We start from the raw sequence: 24,965 nt of genomic DNA, 5'->3' as shown, positions 1-24,965 counted from the left end.
GAACTATTTTGCAAAATTCTCTGTTACACCATAACATTTTACTTAAATGGTGTTATGATTTACACAGTTAAATGCCTTTGGCGGATCAGAAAATGTAGCAGTAGCCGTTAGTTTATTGTTCAAGGAACAAGTTCATTCTCGCTATATGTGTCAATAACCTTCTCTGTTTCAGAACCCTCTCAAAATATGAACTGTGAGATTGGCAATATATTAATTGTATTCACATGATTAAGAAGTTATCAGTATATTTCCTTTCATAAAATTTTCCTGTGTGATGATAAAAGTGAAATTAGACGGAAATTTTATGGTATTTCCTTATCTCCTGTCTCATAAATGTCTTCAATTTAACATATTTCAACAATTCTGGGTATTTTCCATTGATAAATGACTGGCTATGCAAAGTAATATTTTACTAAACTCCGTAGAAAATTCTTTAATAAAATTTTTTGCCTTTTTAGCGTAACTATTAGACTTTTTCGATTTTATGCCGAACAGTGCTTCTACTCTTTTAGTGAAGGTCGTACTAAAAATGTTGCTGAAGTAAATTGTAATGGCTGGTCTGAGATACTCCAGGGCAGCTTCTATTGAGTCTGACAACCTTTCCAGTAACAGTTATGAAATGTTTGCTAAAAGCTTTTATCAGTTATTCTTAACGCTGTCACCTCCTCTTTTCTGCTTCAACCAGTCTCCTACTTCATTGTCTCACATTGTCTTTATTTTGTTACTTTACATGAAATTTTTTTCTCGTAATGAATTTTACCTTCAATGTTTTGCAATTTGTCTTCTAATAGGCTATGGCGTCAACATCAGAGCTTCTTGCGGCCGACAGATACAGTTTCTTTTTTGTCACCTTTGTCGTCTGTTCACTACATAGCTCAAAAATGCAGACTGGCCGATTGTGCTCACCACGGTAGCATTCCCTCGCCATTGCGCGCTGTGTTGAGTCGAGTCACGTGCACAAATACTGTATATTACCACTCAACAAATCTCCAATGTCGAGGACGTACTCTTACATTAAGAGCTGTTGTGGTTTCTGGACAATGAAAGCCGGTTCAATGAATTAAGTGTAAAAAACCCAAACCATACCAGATGGTGTCAAACACTCCTCGCAGGCTGGTCCAGGTGCTCTGTAGTTCTCCAAAATAGAATCGTCACTGCGAAATTCAGTCTTTAGGCCTTGCGACCACTGTCATGCTCTTCATGTGTTGTGACAATCTCTTGTGGTCCATACACTCATCAAAGTGTATGGCACCTATCAATACATTGATTTCACAGTACCATTCAATATCCCGTCCTACATGTTATGCCATGACAAATTACTTCCGATAAAATCATTTCTATCCTATTAGCACTCATTCAGATGCTTACATTGAGCTCCTTGACATCGCCACAGCATCATTGCATTTGTTTCCAAGTTTGTACCCGTTTAGCGGGCAAAGGGTGTGTGAGGCATTGCGACTCTCCAGTCGCAAAAGGAAAGGCATTTCTGAACCAATGCGTATAGCGCTACCACCTTTCTGCAAACGAAATAATTATAGCGTGGATTTTCATGCACTATCAAACCGCAAAACACGCATGCATTCATGAAGTATCGTATCATTGCAACATGCACAATGAGGCAGCAAAACAAAACAAACAAAGACTAAGAAAATGTGCTGTAGTAATATTCAGTTCCGTATATATTTCTGTTTCCTTCTAAAATAGTACAAAACAAACAATTTTTTCAAATTTTCCTTACTTGAACTTGTCAGATAGATCTTTTTGTACAGAAAAAATTATCTTTCTATGTCAAAAGCGTGAAAGCGAAGAAATTTCGCGCAAAGTCAGACCCTGTTGAAAGTATTTTACATTTTTACCACAAAATATATTCTAATAACTTCGTAAACTTAAAATAAGTGTTTTAACTGATGGTTTTATTTATCTTAAAAGGTACAGAACCAATTTCTCTATAGGATGATTGAAAATGTTTTTCACCCTCTCGAATAACTGTCGGAGCTTCCACCAGTTACATGTGGCTTCCTAGTTGATAGTTGATTTAATGTATATCAGGTTTTGCTTCAAATCTGTTACTTTCAATGTCATTTCCACAATCTAAAAATGAAAAAAAGAAAACGCAATTATGAGGCTTTTGAATCGAGTGAAGTAAATAGGTGTTAATTTCAATAAATTTGCGGGCATTTATGGTCTGTTACCGACTTGTCTTCATGAAAATTAGCAAAGGAAAGGATGGCAGCGTTTATCCAGACACCTCATCTGGTTAAAATAAGCTATGACGACAAAGCTAAGTCTGGCAGGATGCCTCTAAATGCGGCTGCATGGAAAGGTGCTTTCAAGAATACGTCCAATGTAAAAATAGTCGGGATATGATTTAATTAATGCTGTCAGAATTATCAAACCCTTGTATTTTGTATGACTATTTACCTTGTTTGTGGAGGATATCAGCGTATTCACATTGTCAGATTTTAGGTGTACTCGTTCAGCTGCATGATGCAGCGCATAGGCTAAACCTGTGAAGTGCTTGGGTTAGGATAAAATATTGTAATTGCTTTCCCTGCCTTCATTGTACAGGGGACAGCATCGTTTAATACCAAAAGGACCCTTTTTATATAAATTTATTGTCACAAGAAATATTAACTTCTGCCGACAGCTACGGGGACTAGCTAGGATGACTGAGCTTGCAATATAGTTTACAGACTAACGACATTCGTCAAGTTTCTCACGTTCTCCACTATTAGCGGAATTCGTATGAAAAAAAGTTAATATATCCAATATATGGTTGTTGTTGTGGTGGTCTTCAGTGCTGAGACTGGTTTGATGCAGCTAGCCATGCTACCCTATCCTGTGCAAGATTCTTCATCTACCAGTACCTACTGCAGCCTACATCCTTCTGAATCTGCTTAGCGTATTCATCTCTTGGTCTCCCTCTACGATTTTTACCCTCCACGCTGACCTCCAGTACTAAATTGGTGATCCCTTGATGCCTCAAAACATGTCCTACCAACCGATCCCCTCTTCTAGTCAAGTTGTGCCACAAACACCTCTTCTCCCAAATTCTATTCAATACCTCCTCATTAGTTATGTGATCTACCCATCTAGTCTTCAGCATTCTTCTGTAGCACCACATTTCGAAAGCTTCTATTCTCTTCTTGTCTAAACTATTTATCGTCCATGTTTCACTTCCATACATGGCTACACTCCATACAAATACTTTCAGAAAAGACTTCCTGACACTTAAATCTATACTCGATGTTAACAAATTTCTCTTCTTCAGAAACGCTTTCCTTGCCATTGCCAGTCTACATTTTATATCCTTCGGCCATCATCAGTTATTTTGCTCCCCAAATAGCAAAACTCCTTTACTACTTTAAGTGTCTCATTTCCTAATCTAATTCCCTCAGCATCATCCGACTTAATTCGACTACATTCCATTATCCTCGTTTTGCTTTTGTTGATGTTCATCTTATACCCTCCTTTCAAGACACTGTCCATTCCGTTCATAGTTCCACACAATTTCTTCCTGTTTTCTCGATTAATCTGTGTACAGTTTTTCAAGGCCTATCCACTGTGCCACCTTATAACTAAATCTGAGGGGGGTGCGTTGGGGAGGTTCCCTTGTGAGTACAAATGACAGCTCCACCAATCCACTGCCTTTTCACACTGATCAGCCGGAACATTATGACCACCTACCTAATAGCCCATATGCCCACCTTTGGCACAGATAACAGTGGCGACACGTCATGGCACGGGAGGAATGAGGTCTTGGTAGGCCACTGGGGGGAGTTGGCATGACATCTGGTCACAAGTCACCTTAATCTAGTAAATTTCTGGAAAGGGGGCAATGAGCTCTGACGCCATGTTCAATCAAATCCCAAGTGTATTCGATCAGATTTAGATCATGCGAGTGGGAGGGGGGTGGGGGGCAGCACAATAACTGGAACTTGCCACTGTGTTCCTCGAACCATCCCATCACACTCCTGGCCTTGTGACATGGCGCATTATCTTATTGAAAAATGCCACTGCCATTGGGGAAGATGCTCGTCGTGAAGGGGTGTACGAGGTTTGCAATCAGTGTCGATACACCTTGGCCGGCATAGTGCCTTGCACGAGCTCCTCTGGACCAAGGATGCCCACGTGAATGTTCCCTAGAGCATAAGGGAGCCCCCGCCAACTTCTTTCTGTCCCGCAGTACAGATGTCAAGGAGCTGTTCCCGTGGAAGGCGCTGGATTCGCGTCCTCTCATCGGCATTATGAAGAAGTTGTCGGGATTCATCATAACGTGCCACCCTCTGCCGCTACGCCAACCTCCAGTGCCGCTGGTCACGTGCCCATTTCAATAGTAGTTGCTGATATCGTGGTGGTAATACAGGGACACGCATAGGTCCTCGCCTGCGGAGGCCCATCGTTATGAGCGTCGGTGCATTGCGTCTTCAGTACGCTTGTACTCTGCCCAGCATTGAAGTCTGGTCTTAGTTCCCCCACAGTTCGCCGCCTGTCCTGTTTTACCAGTGTGCACAGCCAACGACGTCCGACATCTGTAATGAGGAGTGGCTGCCCAATCCCAGGACGTCTGGTCGTAGTTTCACCTTGGTTTCGCCACGTGTTAAAGACACTTCTCGAACACCCGACAAGTCGTGTAGTTTTCGAAATCCTCGTGCCGAGCCTCGGTCAGGCTCAGATAGATCGCGCGCCTTCCACATTCTACACATAGACAGCACGTTCACTGATACTACACCCATCGCCCTTGTGTCTGAGTAACACTCATTCCTCGTCAGGTGATGCTGATATCGCCCGGACCGGTTAATATCGATCGTAGATCGGTGGTCATAATGCTCGGACTGATCAGTGAATACCTTGTGTGGCCTGCCCGGTTGGCCGTGCAGTCTAACGTACGGCTTTCCGGGCAGGAAAGAGCACCTGGTCCCCGGCACGAATCCGCCCGGTGAATTTGTGTTGAGGTCCGGTGAACCGGTCAATGTGGGCTGGTTCACCTTATTCCGCCTCAGTTACACTATGTCGGCGATTGCTACGCAAACAAGTCCTCCACGTACGCGTACACCACCATTACTCTACCACGCAAACATAGGGGTTACACTCGTCTGGTGTGAGAAGTTCCCTGGGGGGTCCACCGGAGGCCGAACCGCACAATAACCCTGGGTTCGGTGTGGGGCGACGGAGGCGTGAAGTGGACTGCGGTAGCCATCGTGGGGTTGTGGACCACTGCGGCTGCGACGGTGACGGAGCCTCTCTGTCGTTTCTAGGTCCCTGGTTAACATACAGTGCAATACAATACAATACCTTGTGTATGCGATGCTACCGCCATCTGTGCCTGTGCATATCGCTGTCCCATGGCTTTTGTCACCTTAGTGTAAATGTCTAAATTAGAGCAGTTATATCTACGAAATCTTCGAAATATGAATTTACTCTCGGGATGGACAAAGGATGTGAGCACGAATGCAACAGTCATTTGCAAGAATCTCTGTGCTGTAGTAGTAAACTACTATTAATTCACAGTTTTACATGTACTCCATGTTTGAAATTATTGAGACTGTTCTTTCAGAGCTTTGCTATTTACCCTGAATGACTGTGCATTTTTCACAACTTGTCTTGCAACCACCTTTCTTATATTTTTGGAGTAACTATTTCTTCCATGGACAGAGCCTTACTTGGACAAACTGTGCTTCTGTCATTCCTGGGAGTTTTCTGTGATGTTGCAGGTCTATACTCCTTCCGCAATCCAAGAAACGGCTCGTGGTACGTTGAGACACTGTGTTCTCAACTTGAAGTCCACGGCAGATCCAAGGACCTGGTGTCGCTGCTCACTGACGTGAATCGCATCGTCGGTCAGAGATATCGCTCAGAAAACAAGAGCCTGCCAAACCTGCATGGCAAGGTGCAGGCGCCGTGCTTCACCTCATCCTTGACACGGAGTCTATGCTTCGGTCATAATGGCCATGGCCACCCTCAATGTTCCTCGCATGATGTCTGCCGCAAAAAACCTCATTTCACCCATATTAATGTAGAAAATAGTTCCTAAGAGTTCCTATCTTTCCACCAAAGCACCTGAAACCCCAGCTGCTGAATGTAATCTGCTGTACCGCCCAGAGTCATGATTCATTTTGTCTTTATTCAGTACTATGGATTGTCTGTTTATAAGTGACATTATGTCTGGTTTATCAATAATTAGTAAAATATGACGTGGTGGCATGCCCAGATTTAGTTCATAGACCACTTAATATATTTAATAAAAACTAATTATAAACAGTTCTACAGTAAGGTCAACTTAATTGAACAAACACAAAGGTTCGCAAGTAGGAAATGTATTTATATCGGATGAGTGCATTTAATGGGTCCTAGATGGTGTTCATATCAGAGAAATCAACAAATAGCATGTTCGTCAACTACACATGAAGGTATCCATTTCGTATTCCGAATTCTGAACATGTTCATTTCGTCTGAAATATTACTTTTCATTCCATAAATAATGGCTGAGTAATGAGTGAGAATTTGGTTTGGATCCCTTCAATCGGAAATCGGCACATTGTATTCAGAAATAAGATTTGTTCATGAAATACAAGTAAAAAAACGGAGATTCTTTGTTTCCTTAAACATCCAAAGGGGATATCGGAGCACCATCTTTCCTTCATTATTGACGTTTTTTTGAAAATATACAAAAATCGAGGAGAATATTTCTACCTACAGACGTTTTCAGAAAAAGTGATGTGAATTCTGCACTTAGTGTAACAATGTTCTGCACGCATATTACAGGTCAAACAAATGTATATATGAGCTTCATTCTCATGCAGGTATCTAGTGCATGGCCACTTGCATGTTACTGTTGATGATTTTCCTTGCAACATTTGATATGATTAAGGTAAGATTAATTTTCGCGATTGATTTCATCATCATCACCTTCATTTCAAGCATTAGGCCCTTTATTGGTTCCCCTATTACAGTACCCATCGTTCCTTCCATCTTCCTTGATTTCTTCTCCAAAATTGCTTAAATCTTCTGATCTGGAGAGGTAATCTTTCTCAACTCATCCTTTCTGGGCCTTCATTCGAGTTTCTCCTACTTTTTGCATTTTATATGTTCAGTTCATCCTTAATTTCTGAATTTCTAAATCTGTCAGTTCTTGTGCATCATTTTACTTTTCTTAGAAACCACATCTCTGCTGCTTGTATGTGACTTTCTTCACGTTTACTTATAACCCTGAGATAATTTCAGCCTTGTTCCTTTCCTCACTTCATTTTCTAGATATCTGTTTATTGCTCCACATATATTCCCAAGCTTTGCTAATTTCTTTTCTACGTCTTCCTCATAATCATATGTTGCGCCATGCCCTAAATAGCTAATATTCAATGTGTTGTTTTGTTCTGTTTTTGTCTCTAAAGGATGTTTCGCTTTGAACGTCATTGATTTTGTTTCTTTTCTGAAATAGTCAAATGGTTTTCTTCACCATTATTACTAATAATTTTATTCGCCTTTCTAGATCATCTTCATTCTCAACTAGCAGTGTGGCATCGTTTGCACATAAAACACAATTCAAGCAGGAATATCTGTTAACATCAATCCTCCCTTTAAAAAATCTCCTTCCATTTCCCAAATGCACCAACAAAATAAATCTTAAAATGTGTATTAAAATGTGTGGGTGAAATGCTGCACCTTTATCTAACACTTTCGTTTTCAGCTATAGTCTGTACCATTTATATCTGAAATTACAGCTGTGTTTTTGTGCAGATTTTCAAAACGTTATAGTTGTTGTGGATATATTCTTTTCGTCATAATTGCCCACAGTTTCTTCCTGCCAACATAATCGTATGCCTTAATAAAATCAATAAATACTAAGTTGGTTTCCCTGCCATACTCCACGTGTTCTTCGATTATTTGTTCAGTTGTAAATGCTGAATCTGTTGTCGAGCTGCCCTCTGAAATCCCATTTGTTCTTCGCCCAATGAATTCTTAGCTATAATCTTCAACTTCTTGTTCACTATTCTTCCATAAACTTTGTATGCGGGTCCAGTAAACTGGTTCCTCTAAAGTTCTCGCAGTTGTAATGATCTCCCTTTTTGAACAGTGATATCATCTTTGTCCATGCAAGTGCTTCTGGAATAACTCTATTTCTCCAGCATATAAATGTAGTAATCTCTTTTGCACTCGCATGCATCCATATCTTATCAATTCGGCGTACTAGTAACTTTTCTATTCTTTGTGGAATTGACAACTTCTTTTAATTCGTCCACATGTAAATTGTCTTCACATTTTATTTCAGTTTTATCCTCTTTATTCTCTGTGGTGCATATTTCTTCATACACCAAGTTCTCACAATGTTCTATCCATTTTGCTTGTTGGATGTTATTTGTTTGAGTAACTTTTTTTCTGTTTGGCTGAGCATTTTCATTGTCTTGTAACCTGTCATTTGCTTATAAACTCGTCACAAGATATTTGATGAGCTTGTTTCACTTCTCAATTTGCTGCATTTCTCTCTTCTTCGTAAATTTGATGATTCTTCTCTATTGTTTGATTCAGATATTTAAACATATTGTTTTTTTTTCTCTTTATAACTTTATCTAATTCTGGTTTCCAAATTTTTACTCCTATGTTCCTTATTACTTTTTTCTTTCTTCCTAAGATGAGTAAATTAATGTGAAAATATGTTATTGTTCAATTTATGCTCATCATGTTTTTCGAATCTGTTACTTCTTTCGGATTTTTATCAAAAAAATATGTACCACATGAAAAAAAGCACATCTCCTCCATTGTAACCAAGCAGGGTGTTGCAGTTGTTGAGACACTATATTGACATTTGTGAAGAGTGGATTAAAATTCTTATTTAGCTACACAGATTTATGTTATGTTATGTTAATGAACTACACATGAATATTTAAGGCGAATATTTCTTCTAAATGAACATGACCCATTCCCTACCTCAGCTATGTCCAAATGCAGCCTATGCTCCATCACTAACAACAGCATCATCACCAGGACAATAAACCATAATCTATTTTCATTAATTGCAAAAAATTATGTTAAAAACAATTTCAACAATAATGGTTATCAATGTAATAACATTATTCAAACAGAACATTTCCCTCTTATACTGGTAGTGATTTGATGAAAAGTATTGCCCCATAACAGAGAAATGTGTATTTAAACTTTTGTAGTTATTTATTTCAAATGTTAGTTTTATATATTCCTAAGAATTGAATGCATATGTTTTTTTTATGCAGACCAGAATATATAAAAATATGTGCCAGCAGTATTTTTATAAGGTATTTTTTCATCATTTGTTTCTTCTCTGTTCATTTTTATGAGCATTTTATTGTATGTAACAATTTCTGTATTTGAAACTGTACATCGATCTTTATTTTGTCAGATAATAGTTTAACAATTTGTTGTTTTGTTTGAATTTGGAAAGAATGTCAGTTACATTACATTTTCTAATTTTTGTAAATAATTAAAGTTAAATATAAAATAATTATTGGTTTCTTCTACCATGAATTTCATTGTAATATATATCGATAAGACATGTCTAGAAGTTACATGAATAACTTGTCTGGTAACAAGGGGAAGTTAGTGCAAATTATAATTGTTCAGAGAGACCAAGGCTTGACTTCAATAGAGGTGTTCATGTTGGTGTAGGTCTTAGCAGTTACCCAGAGAAGAACAAAATTACAGAGAACAGACTTGGATAAAGAGCTTCATCAATCATACTTTGCAGTGGAGATCACAATGAAGACATGTTGTGTGTACATTGTCTCCATTTCTTCACAACTTGTGTTAATGCTTTCCCAGGGATAACAAAAAAAATCATTCCAAAGCACCTCTCAGCTGCCAGTAATTTTTTTCCTTTATAAACTTCTTAGTATATGTTCATAATTTACATTCCTTAAATTTTTATGTGGAAGTATTGCAAATAAATTTCCTTTCTGCATTTGTAGATCTTAATAATTAAAGGGGGTTCCTGATCTACAGTTTTTTGTTAATTCTCACAACAAAACTCACTCATTTGTGCATAACATTTATGTATAAAAATATACGCCTAAGGCCATTGCCAGTTTGAGAGAGTATAGTTCTTGATGATTTCTTGATCATTGGTATACTTCTCTCTTCCTACAGAATCATAAGTAATATAGAACAACATATTGAGAAAAGTCGATCTTAACTGCCTCTGCTATTCACAGAGAAGAAGTTAAAGTTGAAAAATATTAGTAATAGGAGATACATATTGATGGATAGAAATTTAAAGCTTACAGACTGCTTGTTGTTATGTAAGGTGTACATTCTCAGATGAAGAAAACTGAGATAGCATTTCTAAATGAACTGTCCAGACATTTAGCAGAAGTGGCTTACAGAAACAACAGAACATCAGTACAAGTTTGTTTGCGTCGCCATACTCCACAGAAAGTACAGAAATACTTGTTTTGGCATTCGTTATAACTATTTCTTCAGGCACTGCTTTTAATAACGTTAAACGAACAATAGTACACAACAAAAAAGAAGGAGAAACGTGGTAATCAGTGTGAAAAAGGTTGGAATTCAAAGTTGTGCTTATGTGTCTTAAATAAAGTGGTAGTGTGACCTCTAAACCAGATGAGAGGAAATGCAGATCACAGCAAATCATCCTGATGATGACGCCTTAGAACAAGGAAAAGAAGAAACCTGCTTGGGAAAAATAAATTAAGTGGCAGCAGGAAAAGCCGGTTTAATTTACAAAACAAGAACATCAGTACAATGACATACCATTACCAGAGCACTACTCCAGTTATTTGACGTTAAGATAACGTATTACGCAGGCCTACTGATAATATGAAATTCCACACAACGGAATAATCAGCTAGGAGACTGAGTTTTAGAATTAAATTTTTATTCACTGAATGATATAAACGTTCTTGGAATGAGTAAAGTGATATTAGCTGTTTCTTTTGTTGTTGTTGAGGTCTTCAGTCCTGAGACTGGTTTGATGCAGCTCTCCGTCTACTCTATCCTGTGCAAGCTTTTTCATCTCCCAGTATGTACTGCAGCCTACATCCCTCTGAATCTGCTTAGTGTATTCATCTCTTGGTCTCACTCTACCATTTTTACCCTCCACGCTGCCCTCCAATACTAAATTGGTGATCCCTTGATGCCTCAGAACATGTCCTACCAAACGATCCCTTCTTCTGTTTCTTATGTGGTCGCTAAATTATAGTACTTTAGTTTCCCTCAAACACAGAATGTACCCCTGTATAGTACATCTAACAACTAGTGAGCTTACATAATTATGTTGTAGGTCACTACAGATTTTCTGTTAGTTCTAAAAGTTGAAGAAAAAAATTGCAGTCAAATATATATAATACAAATAATAATAATATTTAAAAAGCTTCTAACAGTTATACTACCACTACTTCTCTTGATAATATATCAATTACCTTAATGAATATTTAGCTGTACCTGATCAAGGCACTCTGAAAGAGTTCATGTGATTTGTGACTTGTAATTTTATTTATCTTGTAGATCATACTTTGTGTGCAGAGATGCACATGATGACATAGAACAAGTCAAAAATGAAGGTGAGATGATACATAATTAAAATGATTATGACAGTGATATTATAATGATACAAATGTCTATATGATATGTATGTAATGCCAAGAAACAGAAAAATATATAGGTGGATATCTTGTGAAAAATTCAGAATTGCCTAATATTTCTAAGTTTGCATTATTAAGGGAAAGAAATATATAAGCAAATAAAATAGAAGTGCAAAAGTAGCATATACATTTAAAAATTCGTTACTAAAGCAAAACAGTGAAGTTGTCGCACTTCTGTATTAAAGCATTTGGGTTTACATACAAAGTAAAGAACATGGACAGAACAAATAATATGGGAATTTAAAAGCGTATATTAAAAATACATTACAAAGGACAAACTCACTTCTGTATTGCAAATTCATAACAATTTAAAGAGAGTTACGTTGTATATAAGAAGAAGAAACTAGAATTTTGTGTCAAGAAATACAGTAATGGAGTAAAAACCGTATTTAAAAAAATATGTTTCAGTTTTATTCTCAGGTCGTTCAGATTATTAATATTCTTGACCTCTGATGGAAGATGGTTGTAAATTTTTATTGAAACCCATCTGTGTGTTACAATTATTAACCGAGATTTGTTTCTAGTGTTATGTGTGTGGCAGTCTGTATTTATGTGTCGATTTCCTAAATAGTAAGTTACAAAACAAACCAGTATCATTATATGAGGGCATGGCATTGTCAGGATTCTCAATGCTTTAAACATTGGTTTACAGTGTTCCCTACTGTTTTCTGATGCCATTATTCTGATCACTTGCTTGCTTTTATAATGTGAAAATGATATTGGATTCAGAACTATTTCACCAGAAAATTAGACCAAAACTCATATTTAGTATGGTACATCAGCTTCGAAATGTCAGTGTTGGCTGCATCTATTATTGTAGGTAGCACATTTTGCTGAGCTTCTTTATAATTATCTCTGCATGCAGTTTAAAAAAAATGGCTCTGAGCACTATGGGACTTAACATCTGAGGTCATCAGTCCCCTAGAACATAGAACTACTTAAACCTAACTAACCTAAGGACATCACAAACATCCATACCCAACGCTAGATTCGAACCTGCGACCATAGTGGTCGCGTGGTTCCAAACTGAAGCGCCTAAAACTGCTTGTCCACACCAGCCAACCATGCAATTTCCAGTTTAGTATACCACTGCCAGTTAGTCCAAGGAATTTGGTGTCCTGCACACTGAAAGTTCCATATTTCCTAATATGTATATCTGCACTGAAGCTGGTAATGTTCTGCCTTGTGTGTAAGTTCACACTTACAGTTTTCTAACTGTTTATTAGCGGTTTGTTTGCCTCAAACCAAGGTTTTATGTGTCTGGTAGTTTCAGTGACTGTTTCTTGAAGCGCTTCTTCTCCATTGGAAATTAAAATGTTTGTGTCATAAGCATACAAAAAAGAATTAGCATTAGGGGTGTTTTCTAGGAGGTCAATGATAAACAAAGTGAAAATGACTGGGCTAAGAACAGACCCCTGTGGGACATCTCAAGATACATTTATTATATGTGATTCCTATATATTTTATCTTTTCACTTACATAACTACTGAACCAACTGTGGGTTGTACCTCTGATTCCAAATTTCTCATATTTTTCAATGAGCAGCTTATGGTTGATAATATTAAAAGATTTGGATTGGTTAAGTAATATACTGAGAACAGGCTGTTTATGATTGATTAGACCTGAGCACGTTTTTAAAATTCATACAGTGCATTTATGGTTGACCTGTTTTTGTGAAAAACGTATTGAGAAGATATTATAATGCTGTTGGAGTTCACAAAGCTTTCTAATCTTATGGAAACATAGTATTAGGAAATTTTTGAAAATGCAGATAATATTGGAATAGTCAGTTTTCTCTCGTTTCTCATACAATGGTATAATTTGAGAAAATTTTAACTGATATTAGACAGAGGCCCACAGATGAAACTGGAACACTTTTTAAGTCAAAAGCAAGGTACTATTTCATGGCTAACAGACCATATTTTATTCTTTCACCTCTGTTGCACAAGGTGTTGTTAGAGACAGGAAAAGGCATTCAAGAGAATGTATGACCTTCATTAGAAGTATATTCAATTATGAAAGTCTGTACTCATTCTGTGCTTTGACTTTAGTGGTGCACTTTAATATATGGCTGTTGTTAATCTGGACAAGGTTTTGAATAGGATGAAAATCTATGGAGCAGTGATAGGTACAACAGGTGCATTCACCCAAAGCCTAGGGAAGTTAAGCCAATTGCAGCTCCAGGACCTCCTGTTAACTGCCATGTGTGAACTGCAGATTTGTGATTACAGACAAGCAACATTAAAAGTAAGTACCACAAAGACGTTGTGTTGACAAGACAAATTCATTGCACCTTCGAATTCGCCTGTACAACAAAATTTGTGGGAAGCGGATTTTGTTTATGATTCTTAAAATTACGCTAAAACAGATGTAAAACGCAGGTACGTGCAATTACTCACATCTAAGAACAATATCTAGCTCGTGATTGGCGAAATACAGCTGCTGCAATGGCTGGTAAAAGTCACGTATTTGCATTCTTATTTTATTATATTTCAACTGTTTTTAGACAGATACCCTTCGCCCAGATTCATTTATGCCTCATAATGATACAAACAGGACATTAGTCGGACTTCATTACAGAATGTAACACATAAATTCAACCACATTTGCACTTGGAGTCATATCTTGGAGTCATTACAAATCTTGGGGAGACACAAACCAGTAAGGCCATGTATTTTTCATATCTTCAGTGACTAATATAACATGGAAAAATGTTCTCGGCTAACTCATCTTTAAGAAAGAATGTTTTCAAAGCTCAAAAATGTGCTGTAAAAAGAATATGTGGTGCTCACACATAATCATCTTATAGGCATCTGTTTAGGACTAGGGCATTCTGACTACTGCTTCACTGTATATTTATACCCTCATGAAATTTGTTGTAAATAATCAGATGCAGTTCAAAAGGAAGAACGATAAGCATAGTTACAATACCAGAAGGAAAAATGACAATCATTACTCCACATTAAGTTTGTTTTTAGCACAAAAAGTGGTGCACAATGTCACTACAAAAATTTTTTGTAACTTATCCAGTGACATAAAATGTCTGACCGGCAGCGAAGTAAAATTTGAAAATAAACCAGAAAAGGTTTTCCTTGACAGTTCTTTCCATCTCATAGAAGAAGTTCTACTAATGTAACATGTAAGACAAAGTAAATAGAAATTACTATTTCTCATTCATATATTCCAAAAAATTAATGAAAATGAAATATTAAAGGTCTTATTTATGTTCCATGTGTAGTTATATTTAGAAAGTAATTTGTGATGTGAATGCAAAATGACTGGTTCTGTATCTTAACTAACAAGCTGATTAATTGAATGAAATAAATAGTCAATGAGGTACATTATTTTAACTGCACCATGATAACAAAAATAACGAAATTTTAAGGTAAAATTTGAAACATAAGAAAACATTCTCATATTTTGATAGTTTCTATGTGGAAACCAGTTTAGCTAACACAGAATCAATTGATCGAGCTAGAACACAAATGTACGGGATTTAAAAAGAAGCTGATCTGTAAGGACGTATACCTAAGCCTCATTTTCGTATATTCAAATCATAGATCTAAGTAAATATTGTCAATGAAATTAATAATTAACAAAAGGATCAAGAACAAAATTATTTGTTTTCAAACTTCCAGTCACTCGAAATAAATGTGATAGCGAGAATGGATGCAGCTTAAAACATGGAAGAGCAATATTTATTTAAATTTCATATATGGTCAGTTGATTTGGTTGTGATGTGCCTTGGCTTATGTGACAGAGAACTAACAACCTGTTAATATCACACTTCTTGTAATGTGGGTTACACACCCTTATATCTTTTATTGTTTGCATATCCTTTTTAAAGAATATTTATTATTAGCATTCAGAAAGTTGAACGACGACATAAGAGAATAAGATCGGAATTTGGCGTTTATTTTTCGTTGCTATTACATAACTGTTCGTGATCTAGAATGATTTTTAATACGTTTTACCACTGACATCTCTTTTGAAGCAAAAGAGGGGTGAGAGGGAATGAAAGTAACGCCATTGTAGTGTGTGGGTTACTTTTATACTTTTATTGTAAATTACCTATGCTCCGTTCCCCCACCCCTCCCACTTCCCTATATAAATACTGTATAGCTTGTCATAGCTGCATAGGACTGTAATGTTAACTGTAATGTTTACTGCATTAAAAAGAATTCACAAGACGAACCCTGTAAGCCTCTTTTTAACTTTTGCAGATCTAGTAATAACTACTGCATAGGACTGTAATGTTAACTGTAATGTTTACTGCATTAAAAAACTCACAGGACGAACCCAAGAAGCCTCTTCTTAACTTTTGCAGATCTAGTAATAACTAAATCAATCTAAAATCAATATTACAGTGAATATACAATAAAGCTAGACCAGAGAGTCATTCGTCACCCGCAGCTATTGTAAGCCAATTCCTCGGACGACAAGGGGTCGAGAACTACTCTCAGATGTTGCTACACTAACTGGTGGAGTGGCTGACATTTTTATAATCATGCAAATGAAAGGATACAATTAATCTGTCGTACATCTCGATTATATCAAGAAGAGATCGCGGAATTTTAAAACCAGTCTCCACGTAGCGCTTTCACCTAGCCACCCATAATTTCAGCTCTTGTACTACAAATGAAACAGAAGTACCCAGAAGGTACTTCCACATCTCCTTTGGTTCTTTCACAATTACAGTGTCTTCTTCACTGTATCATGTACATGACACAGATTCATCACACCTGGGTAGTGTCTCTCCTTCTGATCCGATATAATGTTCTCTAACAACGCGATGTACAAGGGTCTTCGAAAGAATTCTTCAGAGGACCTGTCAGGAAACAATACGTGGTGCTTTCATATCCACATCCAAGCGCTCAGCGACTTCTTGAGCTTCAAAGAAGAAACTGACGGTAAACTGAACCCACATCTTGGTAGCCTTCGCTTATCGATTGCTCTCTTTACATGTACAGTAATTGAAGAAGGAATCTGCTGAGCGTTACAGTTATCCCTGCAAATGAATCAGAAAACAAACGTGAAGAACTTAAGAAAATAACAAAGATAATAATTTGAGTTCTAATAAGTGAGAGAACGAAAAGTTAAAAACACTAGTATATTTCACAACTTACGTAATACTCGCAAATTGCCCAAGCAGACAGCTGCGAGAATAAACTGACGACTTCGTAAATCCTGCCGAAGATATTGAGCTTCGAAAGGGATTGCACCGTCGCGCCACCGTTAAATCTTGTAGGGGGCGTCGTCGCGTATTTTAGCAAATCGTCACCTTGAAACTACATACGTCCGTCAGGCCTCTCCACTCAACGCGTCTTGCGGATTTCGTGCCCTGTGAATCCGCCAAGCGCTTTTTTAAAGACATTATGTCTCTTCGCAGAGGCATTATCAAATGCTACTATCTTCTTCATTGCTGCTGATGCGTTCGGACAAATAGTGACCTCGGAAGAATTTTCGAGACAGTTGTTCAGTAAAAGATTGCTACAAGTGCAGTATTTTGCATTGATGGATGTTTGTGAGCTCCTGAATGGTACCTTTTAATTCAGAAACCATAACTGAAAAGCTGTCAGTGATAACTCTCAATAAACATTTTCTTATTAACATTAAATTACTTGGGAAGATCTTTAACTATTTCGCCAAGAGCGAATCCAGTTAGACTGTAACTCTTCATTTGCATTTTATAGACGATTATTCTCATAAGATCACAAAATTTAATAAAATCCTCCCTTCGATTTCTTTCGTGAAGGTAACAGACAGATAAACTGAGCTGTTTAAAGTGAGAAGTGTCGGAGGTTTCGCCAAGCATACTGGAAAAAAAATTTGCTTCTCCAACTCTGGATAAAATTTCGTCTTTAATTCTTCTATGTATATGTCAATGAGTTTGTTTTCTGTGGTTTTGCTTATATGTGAGGCACTGGAAGAGTTCCAGATTTCAGTCTGCAGCAGAGTGTGTGCTGATACGAAACTTCCTGGTAAATTAAAACCGCGTTCCTAACCGAGACTCGAAATCGAGACCTTTGCATTTCGTAGACCAGTGTTCTGTCAACTGAGGTACCAAAATACAGCTCACAAATCGATGCAACTCTTCTCGGTTCTCTTTAACCTCAGTGTGTCTTTATGAGCTAAGCTGGTTAGCGGCTCTCGTTCAAGATGATGAAAATGAAGAAGAAAGTGCTTGGCAGCCTCCAGAGTCTGTTGATGATATTAGTTCCGTTGATGGGCCATAAGGTTTCCTCTTTCTCCAAGCAAATCATCGAAAGTCTTCAAAGGTCTCTGACCCGTTGCTTTAGAGGAACATTCGTCTGAAAACCACGGAATAATGTAGATAGAGAGGTAAAAATTGACACGCATGCTTGGAATGACATGGGGTTTTATTAGAACAAAAAAAAAAAAAAAAAAAAAAAACACACCCCATATTGCTAGACGCGTGAAAGATCTCTTGCGCGCGTCGTTTGGTGATGATCGTGTGCTCAGCGGTCACTTTCATCATGCTTGGCCTCCCAGGCCCCCAGACAGTCCATGCTATTATTGGCTTTGGAGTTACCTGAAGTCGCAAGTGTATCGTGATCGACCGACATCTCTAGGGATGCTAAAAGACAACATCCGACGCCAATGCGTCAGCATAACTCCGGACATGCTTTACAATGCTGTTCACAACATTATTCCGTGACTACAGCTATTGTTGAGGAATGATGGTGGACATATTGAGCATTTCCTGTAAAGAACATCATCTTTGCTTTGTCTTACTTTGTTATGATAATTATTGATATTCTGATCAGATGAAGCGCCATCTGTCGGACATTTTTGAACGCTTGTATTTATATAAAACCCCATGTCATTCCAAGACTGTGTGTCAATTTGTATCTCTCTATCTACATTATTCCGCGATTTATTCAGTTTTCAAATTTATACTGACTTTTTGATCACCCTGTATATTGTGACAAACTGTAGTATAACTATTCCATTGTTGAGAGGGCTGTCGCGGAACGTTCGGGAAAACCAGTAAAATTAAAAAGAAAAGGTCTGTTCGAGAATCCGAGAATATTCAAGAGCTGGATCGAATTAGGGACTTTCCAAACTGCAGAACTACATTCACTCACAGTCCCTAAAGATTCTTGTCTTCCCAGGCTATTCAATCAGATTGTTATGTTGACGTGGAGTACATCTGCTCCTTTTGCCTTATTCACCTTTCGAAACAGATATATAACCCAACATCTTTCATCTGAATCTCAGCAGGGACCACCACTGCAGTGTGACAATGAGTTTAGCTGTAGAGAATGGCAATGCTTTAATGATAACACTACTCTGCACTTAGGTTAAGAGAATAACACCAATAGTGAAGTAAAGCAGAAGCAGGTGCAGTCAGCATTGTTGCCTAATTTATTCAAGAAGGCAGACTCAGCCAACATCCCACCCCCTGGCCCTACTACCCCCAGTATAGATGTGGTAATGTCACACTGATAACATCAAACTTTTAATATCAAAATAACTAATTAATTAATTAGTTAATTAAATTAATCCACTCCACCTCTAAGAAATCCTCAGCCTCACCCCGCTGCTGTCCCTGGTGTAGATGTGGCAGTGTCTCACTAAAGACATCACTGGATGATCACACTGAAAACATCAAACTTTTGATATCAAATTAATTAATTAACTAATTAGTTAATTATATTAATACACTCCACCTCTAAGAAATCCTAAGCCTCACCCCACTGCTGTTCCTGTTGTAGATGTGGCAGTGTCTCACTAAAGACATCACTGGATGATCACACTGATAACATCAAACTTTTGATATCAAAGTAATTAATTAATTAATTAGTTAATTAAATTAATCCACTCCATGTCGAAGAAATCCTCAGCCTCACCCCACTGCTGTCCCTGGTGTAGATGTGGCAGTGTCTCACTAAAGAAATCACTGGATTATCACACTGATAACATCAAACTTTTGATATCAAATTAATTAATTAATTAGTTAGTTAATTGTATTAATACACTCCACCTCTAAGAAATCCTCAGCCTCACCCCACTGCTGTCCCTGGTGTAGATGTGGCAGTGTCTCACTAGAGACACCACTGGATGATCACACTGATAACATCAAACTTTTGATATCAAAAATAATTAATTATTTAATTAGTTAATTAAATTAATACACTCTACCTCTAAGAAATCCTCAGCCTCACCCCACTGCTGTTCCTGGTGTAGATGTGGCAGTGTCTCACTAAAGACATCACTGGATGATCACACTGATAACATCAAACTTTTGATATCAAATTAATTAATTAATTAATTAGTTAATTAAATTAATACACTCCACCTCCAAGAAATCCTCAGCCTCACCCCACTGCTGTCCCTGGTGTAGATGTGGCAGTGTCCCACTAAAGACATCACTGGATGATCGCACTGATAACATCAAACTTTTGATATCAAATTAATTAATTAATTAATTAGTTAATTATATTAATACACTCCACCTCCAAGAAATCCTAAGCCTCACCCCACTGCTGTTCCTGTTGTAGATGTGGCAGTGTCTCACTAAAGACATCACTGGATGATCACACTGATAACATCAAACTTTTGATATCAAAGTAATTAATTAATTAATTAGTTAATTAAATTAATCCACTCCATGTCGAAGAAATCCTCAGCCTCACCCCACTGCTGTCCCTGGTGTAGATGTGGCAGTGTCTCACTAAAGAAATCACTGGATGATCACACTGATAACATCTAACTTTAGATATCAAATTAATTAATTAATTAATTAGTTAATTATATTAATACGTTCCACCTCTAAGAAATCCTCAGCCTCACCCCACTGCTGTCCCTGGTGTAGATGTGGCAGTGTCTCACTAAAGACATCACTGGATGATCACACAGATAACATCAAACTTTTGATATCAAAATAATTATTTAATTAATTAGTTAATTATATTAATACACTCCACCTCTAAGAAATCCTCAGCCTCACCCCACTGCTGTCCCTGATGTAGATGTGGCAGTGTCTCACTAGAGACACCACTGGATGATCACACTGATAACATCAAACTTTTGATATCAAATTAATTAATTAATTAATTAGTTAACTAAATTAATCCATTCCACCTCTAAGAAATCCTCAGCCTCACCCCACTGCTGTTCCTTGTAAATTGATGGAAAAGTTCACTAAGTATGTCCTGAGCTGTTGATGTGGAAGCAAAAAGTGTAGTTTATTTTGTTTATTTTGGGTGTTACCCTGGTGGATAATTTTCCTTACTTCATCATTTCCAGGGCTAAAATTGCTGGTAAATTAAAAATTTTGGTTAGAAATGGAATTGGTAGTTAGTCTGCAGCCTACATGTGTGACCTAGTTCGTAATACCGCACTAAATTCAAATTTTTGGCGGGAAACACTCATCTATGCCCTAATTACACATAATCAATCATATAATTCAGTACACAGTATCACAAGTGTTGTTATCTCAACGGAAAGTGTTTCGAAACTGTTGGGGAGCTGTCCTGCTCTAATTACACAAAAAAGTTTATGATAAGCCACATATATCGCCAAAAACGGCAGCACAGGTACATAAAACATCCACTGCGCATAATTACACAGCTGCAGATTGCAATTATGCCCTGCCCTAATTACACTACTACAGATTGCGGGAATAACATATCGCAAAAAGCCGTGTCTGTAAAGATCTAAAATGTCACTAACGAAGATCTAAGAATGCTACCTAAGAAGCACTGCAAATGGAGTATAATGATACCTGCACCGTCGACTAACACCTCCAAGCATATGTACAGTGCTAGAAAACACGGCCACTGCTCTGCACTGAACGCTACGACCGCTGACTGCTCTGAGCAGAAACACCATTACTGCACTATCTCGGGATCACTGACCGGTTATTGCAAAGATACTCGCTGCATGCAGCAACCGCGAGGGCTCTGGTGGCTCAAGAGGCAACTGCCGCTTATCGCCAGCCGCTGTGGCTGAGCGGTTCCAGGTGCTTCAGTGCGGAGCCGCAGTGCTGCTATAGTCGCAGGATCGTATACAAAATCGGGCATGGATATGTGTGATGTCCTTGGGTTAGTTAGGTTTCAGTAGTTATAAGTCTAGGGGACTGCTGACCTCAGATGTTAAATCCCATAATGCTTAGAGCCATTTGAACCAACTATTTGGGCCACATATCCAGCAGGTAGGTAATATTACTCTTACACCGAAGAGCCGAAGAAACTGGTACACCAGCCTAATAATGTGTACGGCCCCTGTGAGCATGCAGATCTCTTCTGAACAGCACATTGCAAGACATCCCAGATATGCTCAATAATGGGGAGTTTGGTGGCCAGCGAAAGTGTTTAAACTGAGAAGAGTGTTCCTGGAGCCACTCTGCAGCAATTCTGAGGTCAGGTGTCACATATTCCTGCTGGAATTGCCCTAGTCCGTCGGAATGCACAATGGACATGAATGGATGCTTGTGACCAGACAGGATGCTTATGTACGTGTCACCTGTCAGAATCGTATGTAGACGTATCAGGGGTCCCATATCAATCCAACTGCACGCACTTCACACCATTACAGAGCCTCTACAAGCTTGGACAGTCTCCTGATGACATGCAGGATCTATGGGTCATAAGGTTGTCTTCATACCTCTACATGTCCATCCACTCGATATAATTTGAAACGAGACTCGTCCAACGAGGCAACATGTTTCCAGTCATCAACAGTCCAATTTCAGTGTTGATGGGTACAAGCAAAGCGTAAAGCTTGTTTCGTGCTGTCATCAAGGATACACAAGTGGGCCTTCAACTCCAAAAGCCCATACCGATGATGTTTCATTGAATGGATTGCACGCTGACGCTTCTTGATGGCCCAGCACTGAAATCTGCAGCAATTTGCGGAAGGGTTGTACATCTGTCACGTTGAACGATTCTCTTCAGTCGTCATTGGTCCCGTTCTTGCAGGATCTTCTTCCAGCCACAGCGACATTGGAGATTTGATGTTTTACTGGTTTCCTGATATTCACAGTATGCTTGTGAAATAGTGGCATGGAAAAATACCCACTTTATCGCTACCTTGGAGATGCTGTGTCCCATCGCTCGTGCGCTCACTATAACAATATGTTCAAACTCGCTTAAATCTCGATAACCTGCCATTGTAGTGGTAGTAACCGATCTAAAAACTGCGCCAGACACTCGACTTATTTAGGCGTTGCTGACCGCAGCGCCATATTCTGCCTATTTTCATATATGCATATTTGAATACACATACCTTTAACCAGTTTCTTTGGCACATCAGTGTAGATTCTACAGTGGGTGGTGGACAGCACGCGATCGTACTAATACGCTGAACTAATAATGGTTCTTCCTGCAGGCAAGCACACACGTTTCCAACGATATGTCCTCTTCCAAGAACGTAGACTGACAGACCTAGTTCACAATACTGTCATCACAAGGTTCTCGAAATTGAGACATCATGGATTCCTCCCACCCATCCCCACCCCCCTCAGCTCGCTTCCCCCACCTGGTAATTGATGGGAAAAGCTCAGTTGTACTGATATGACAGCGTGGAAGAACATAGGTTGGCATTTTCTTTATTTCATAATTTCTGGGGAAGGGTAGTTGTAAGATGGCAGAATAAATGAAGGACAATTTCGCACCTTACATGAGAGTTTTTGTACATCGTAACAGAAAGGTGAATATGACACCTGACATACTTCAGCGAAAAAGAGCAGATTTGCCTATAAAAATGTACAGTGTGCAATGCAAAGGGATGACACTCAATTGATGATATTAACCCACCGACCCTATATACTGCATGTCAATGAGCAGAAGGTGAAACAAACAGCTAGAGGAAGCGTTTCGTTTAGAAGCAGTTGAGAGCAGGCGAGAAAGGCGCGCCAGGGGCAGTACAATGGAAAGCTCTAAGGGGCGTCCCACGGCGAAAGTCAACGAACGGGCCAGGTGACTCATGCAGGAAGGCAACTAGCTGGCCACCAGCGTGGGACAGAAAGTAGCCTTAGAAAACTGCGTTTCGAAATGTCCAAATGGATACGAACAAACTAGTGACGCAGTTGATCATGTGAGCAGCGTGTGGTACGCTCATGACGTAGGCATGTAACTTTTAGGCATCTGGAGCGGGCACAAAATGTCCGATTGGCGGAAACGAACTGGGAAGGAGTAAAGTGCTGAGATTTCGATGCAGTTTGATGGTTGGGCCTTTGCGATTGGCAGAGGGAGTTTCCACAAATTAAGAGGAATGCTCCTATTGGTCAGAAAAAACCATGATGTGAAGCACGAAAGGACTCAGGTGGGGGACAGTTTTGCTACAAGAAAGACAAGACCGAAAATTTCGGTACACTCTTCTATGAACTAGCGTCAAGTGCAGAATGGGGCGCATAATGCTCTGTACGACACGGAGTAGAAATTTGTGTGAACACTGTGTTCACTGTGGCTGAAATCCAGATATTAGCTGTAGCGTCGTTGAGCTCCAACTGTGGTGAAACGAAGTAGCCACTTAGTTAATTGTTCTTCTGAGAACTGAGAGGGCATTCTAACATGCACGCTGTTCCAGCCATGCGCGTGCATATCGCCATATTTCAAGACTAGGGATGAGGGCATGTTTGCTCGCCTAACGAGAATCATTGGAGAGTTTCTGCTGATAAAATTCAGCAAAGGTTTTGATTAGGTTTTATAGGAATTTCAGAGGACGAGAGCAGCCATGCAGACAACAACGGATTGTAGCTAAGGTAAACATCGCGAACAGTGATGTGATTGTTGGTTCACCAGCTTTCGACCACTGTGAACTCGAGTAACTTTAGATAATCTTTTGCTCATCTTGTCACAAAATCTCTGTAGACTTGATTGTCATCATAAATAGTACCAAACTTAGAATCAGAACTAGATGATTTATCGAAATATTGGCCAACTTCATGATGTAGTAGTAAGAATAATTTTGTAAAGAAACTTCTGTGTAAAATTTGTTATTGTCATGTTTAGAGTTATTTCGATTACTCAGGACGAGATGTGTTATCTTGACAACTGTCCTAACATTGCAAACTGTTTAAATTCGTGTATTTCTTTGATAAAAATTTCATTATTAAAACCAATTTGTTTACAGCTTAAACGCCGTTATGCTCTTTCATAGAATAAGGGTCCACCCCTTACACCAGTCATTTATTCTATAGATGTTGCACTCAAAGAGTGTTTCTGCTGACTTCTGGCGAAAGAGAAAAGGAGTGAAGTGTCAGAGAATAGTGACCCTGCCAGGATGGCAATTGCCGGCCGGAGTGGCCGTGCGATTCTAGGCGCTACAGTCTTGAGCCGCGTGACCGCTACGGTCGCAGGTTCGAAT

The 24,965-nt window shown here is 38.6% G+C and overlaps 1 protein-coding gene across 1 annotated transcript in view; it reads left to right on the top strand.

Moving 5' to 3' along the window:
• LOC124618989 (caspase-1-like) overlaps window positions 1-11,032 on the top strand; it is a 117,358-nt gene extending 106,326 nt beyond the window's left edge. Inside the window, exon 6 of the mRNA XM_047145391.1 lies at window positions 5,715-11,032. Within this exon, the coding sequence (XP_047001347.1) occupies window positions 5,715-6,034 (320 nt within the window). The 3' untranslated portion in view covers window positions 6,035-11,032. The remainder of the gene's footprint in view (window positions 1-5,714) is intronic.
• Window positions 11,033-24,965: the final 13,933 nt, after the last annotated feature.

The sequence above is a fragment of the Schistocerca americana genome, chromosome 1 (assembly GCF_021461395.2).
Source record: "Schistocerca americana isolate TAMUIC-IGC-003095 chromosome 1, iqSchAmer2.1, whole genome shotgun sequence".
NCBI classification, from domain to species: Eukaryota; Metazoa; Arthropoda; class Insecta; order Orthoptera; family Acrididae; genus Schistocerca; species Schistocerca americana.
This window is presented reverse-complemented; position numbering and strand designations above follow the sequence as displayed.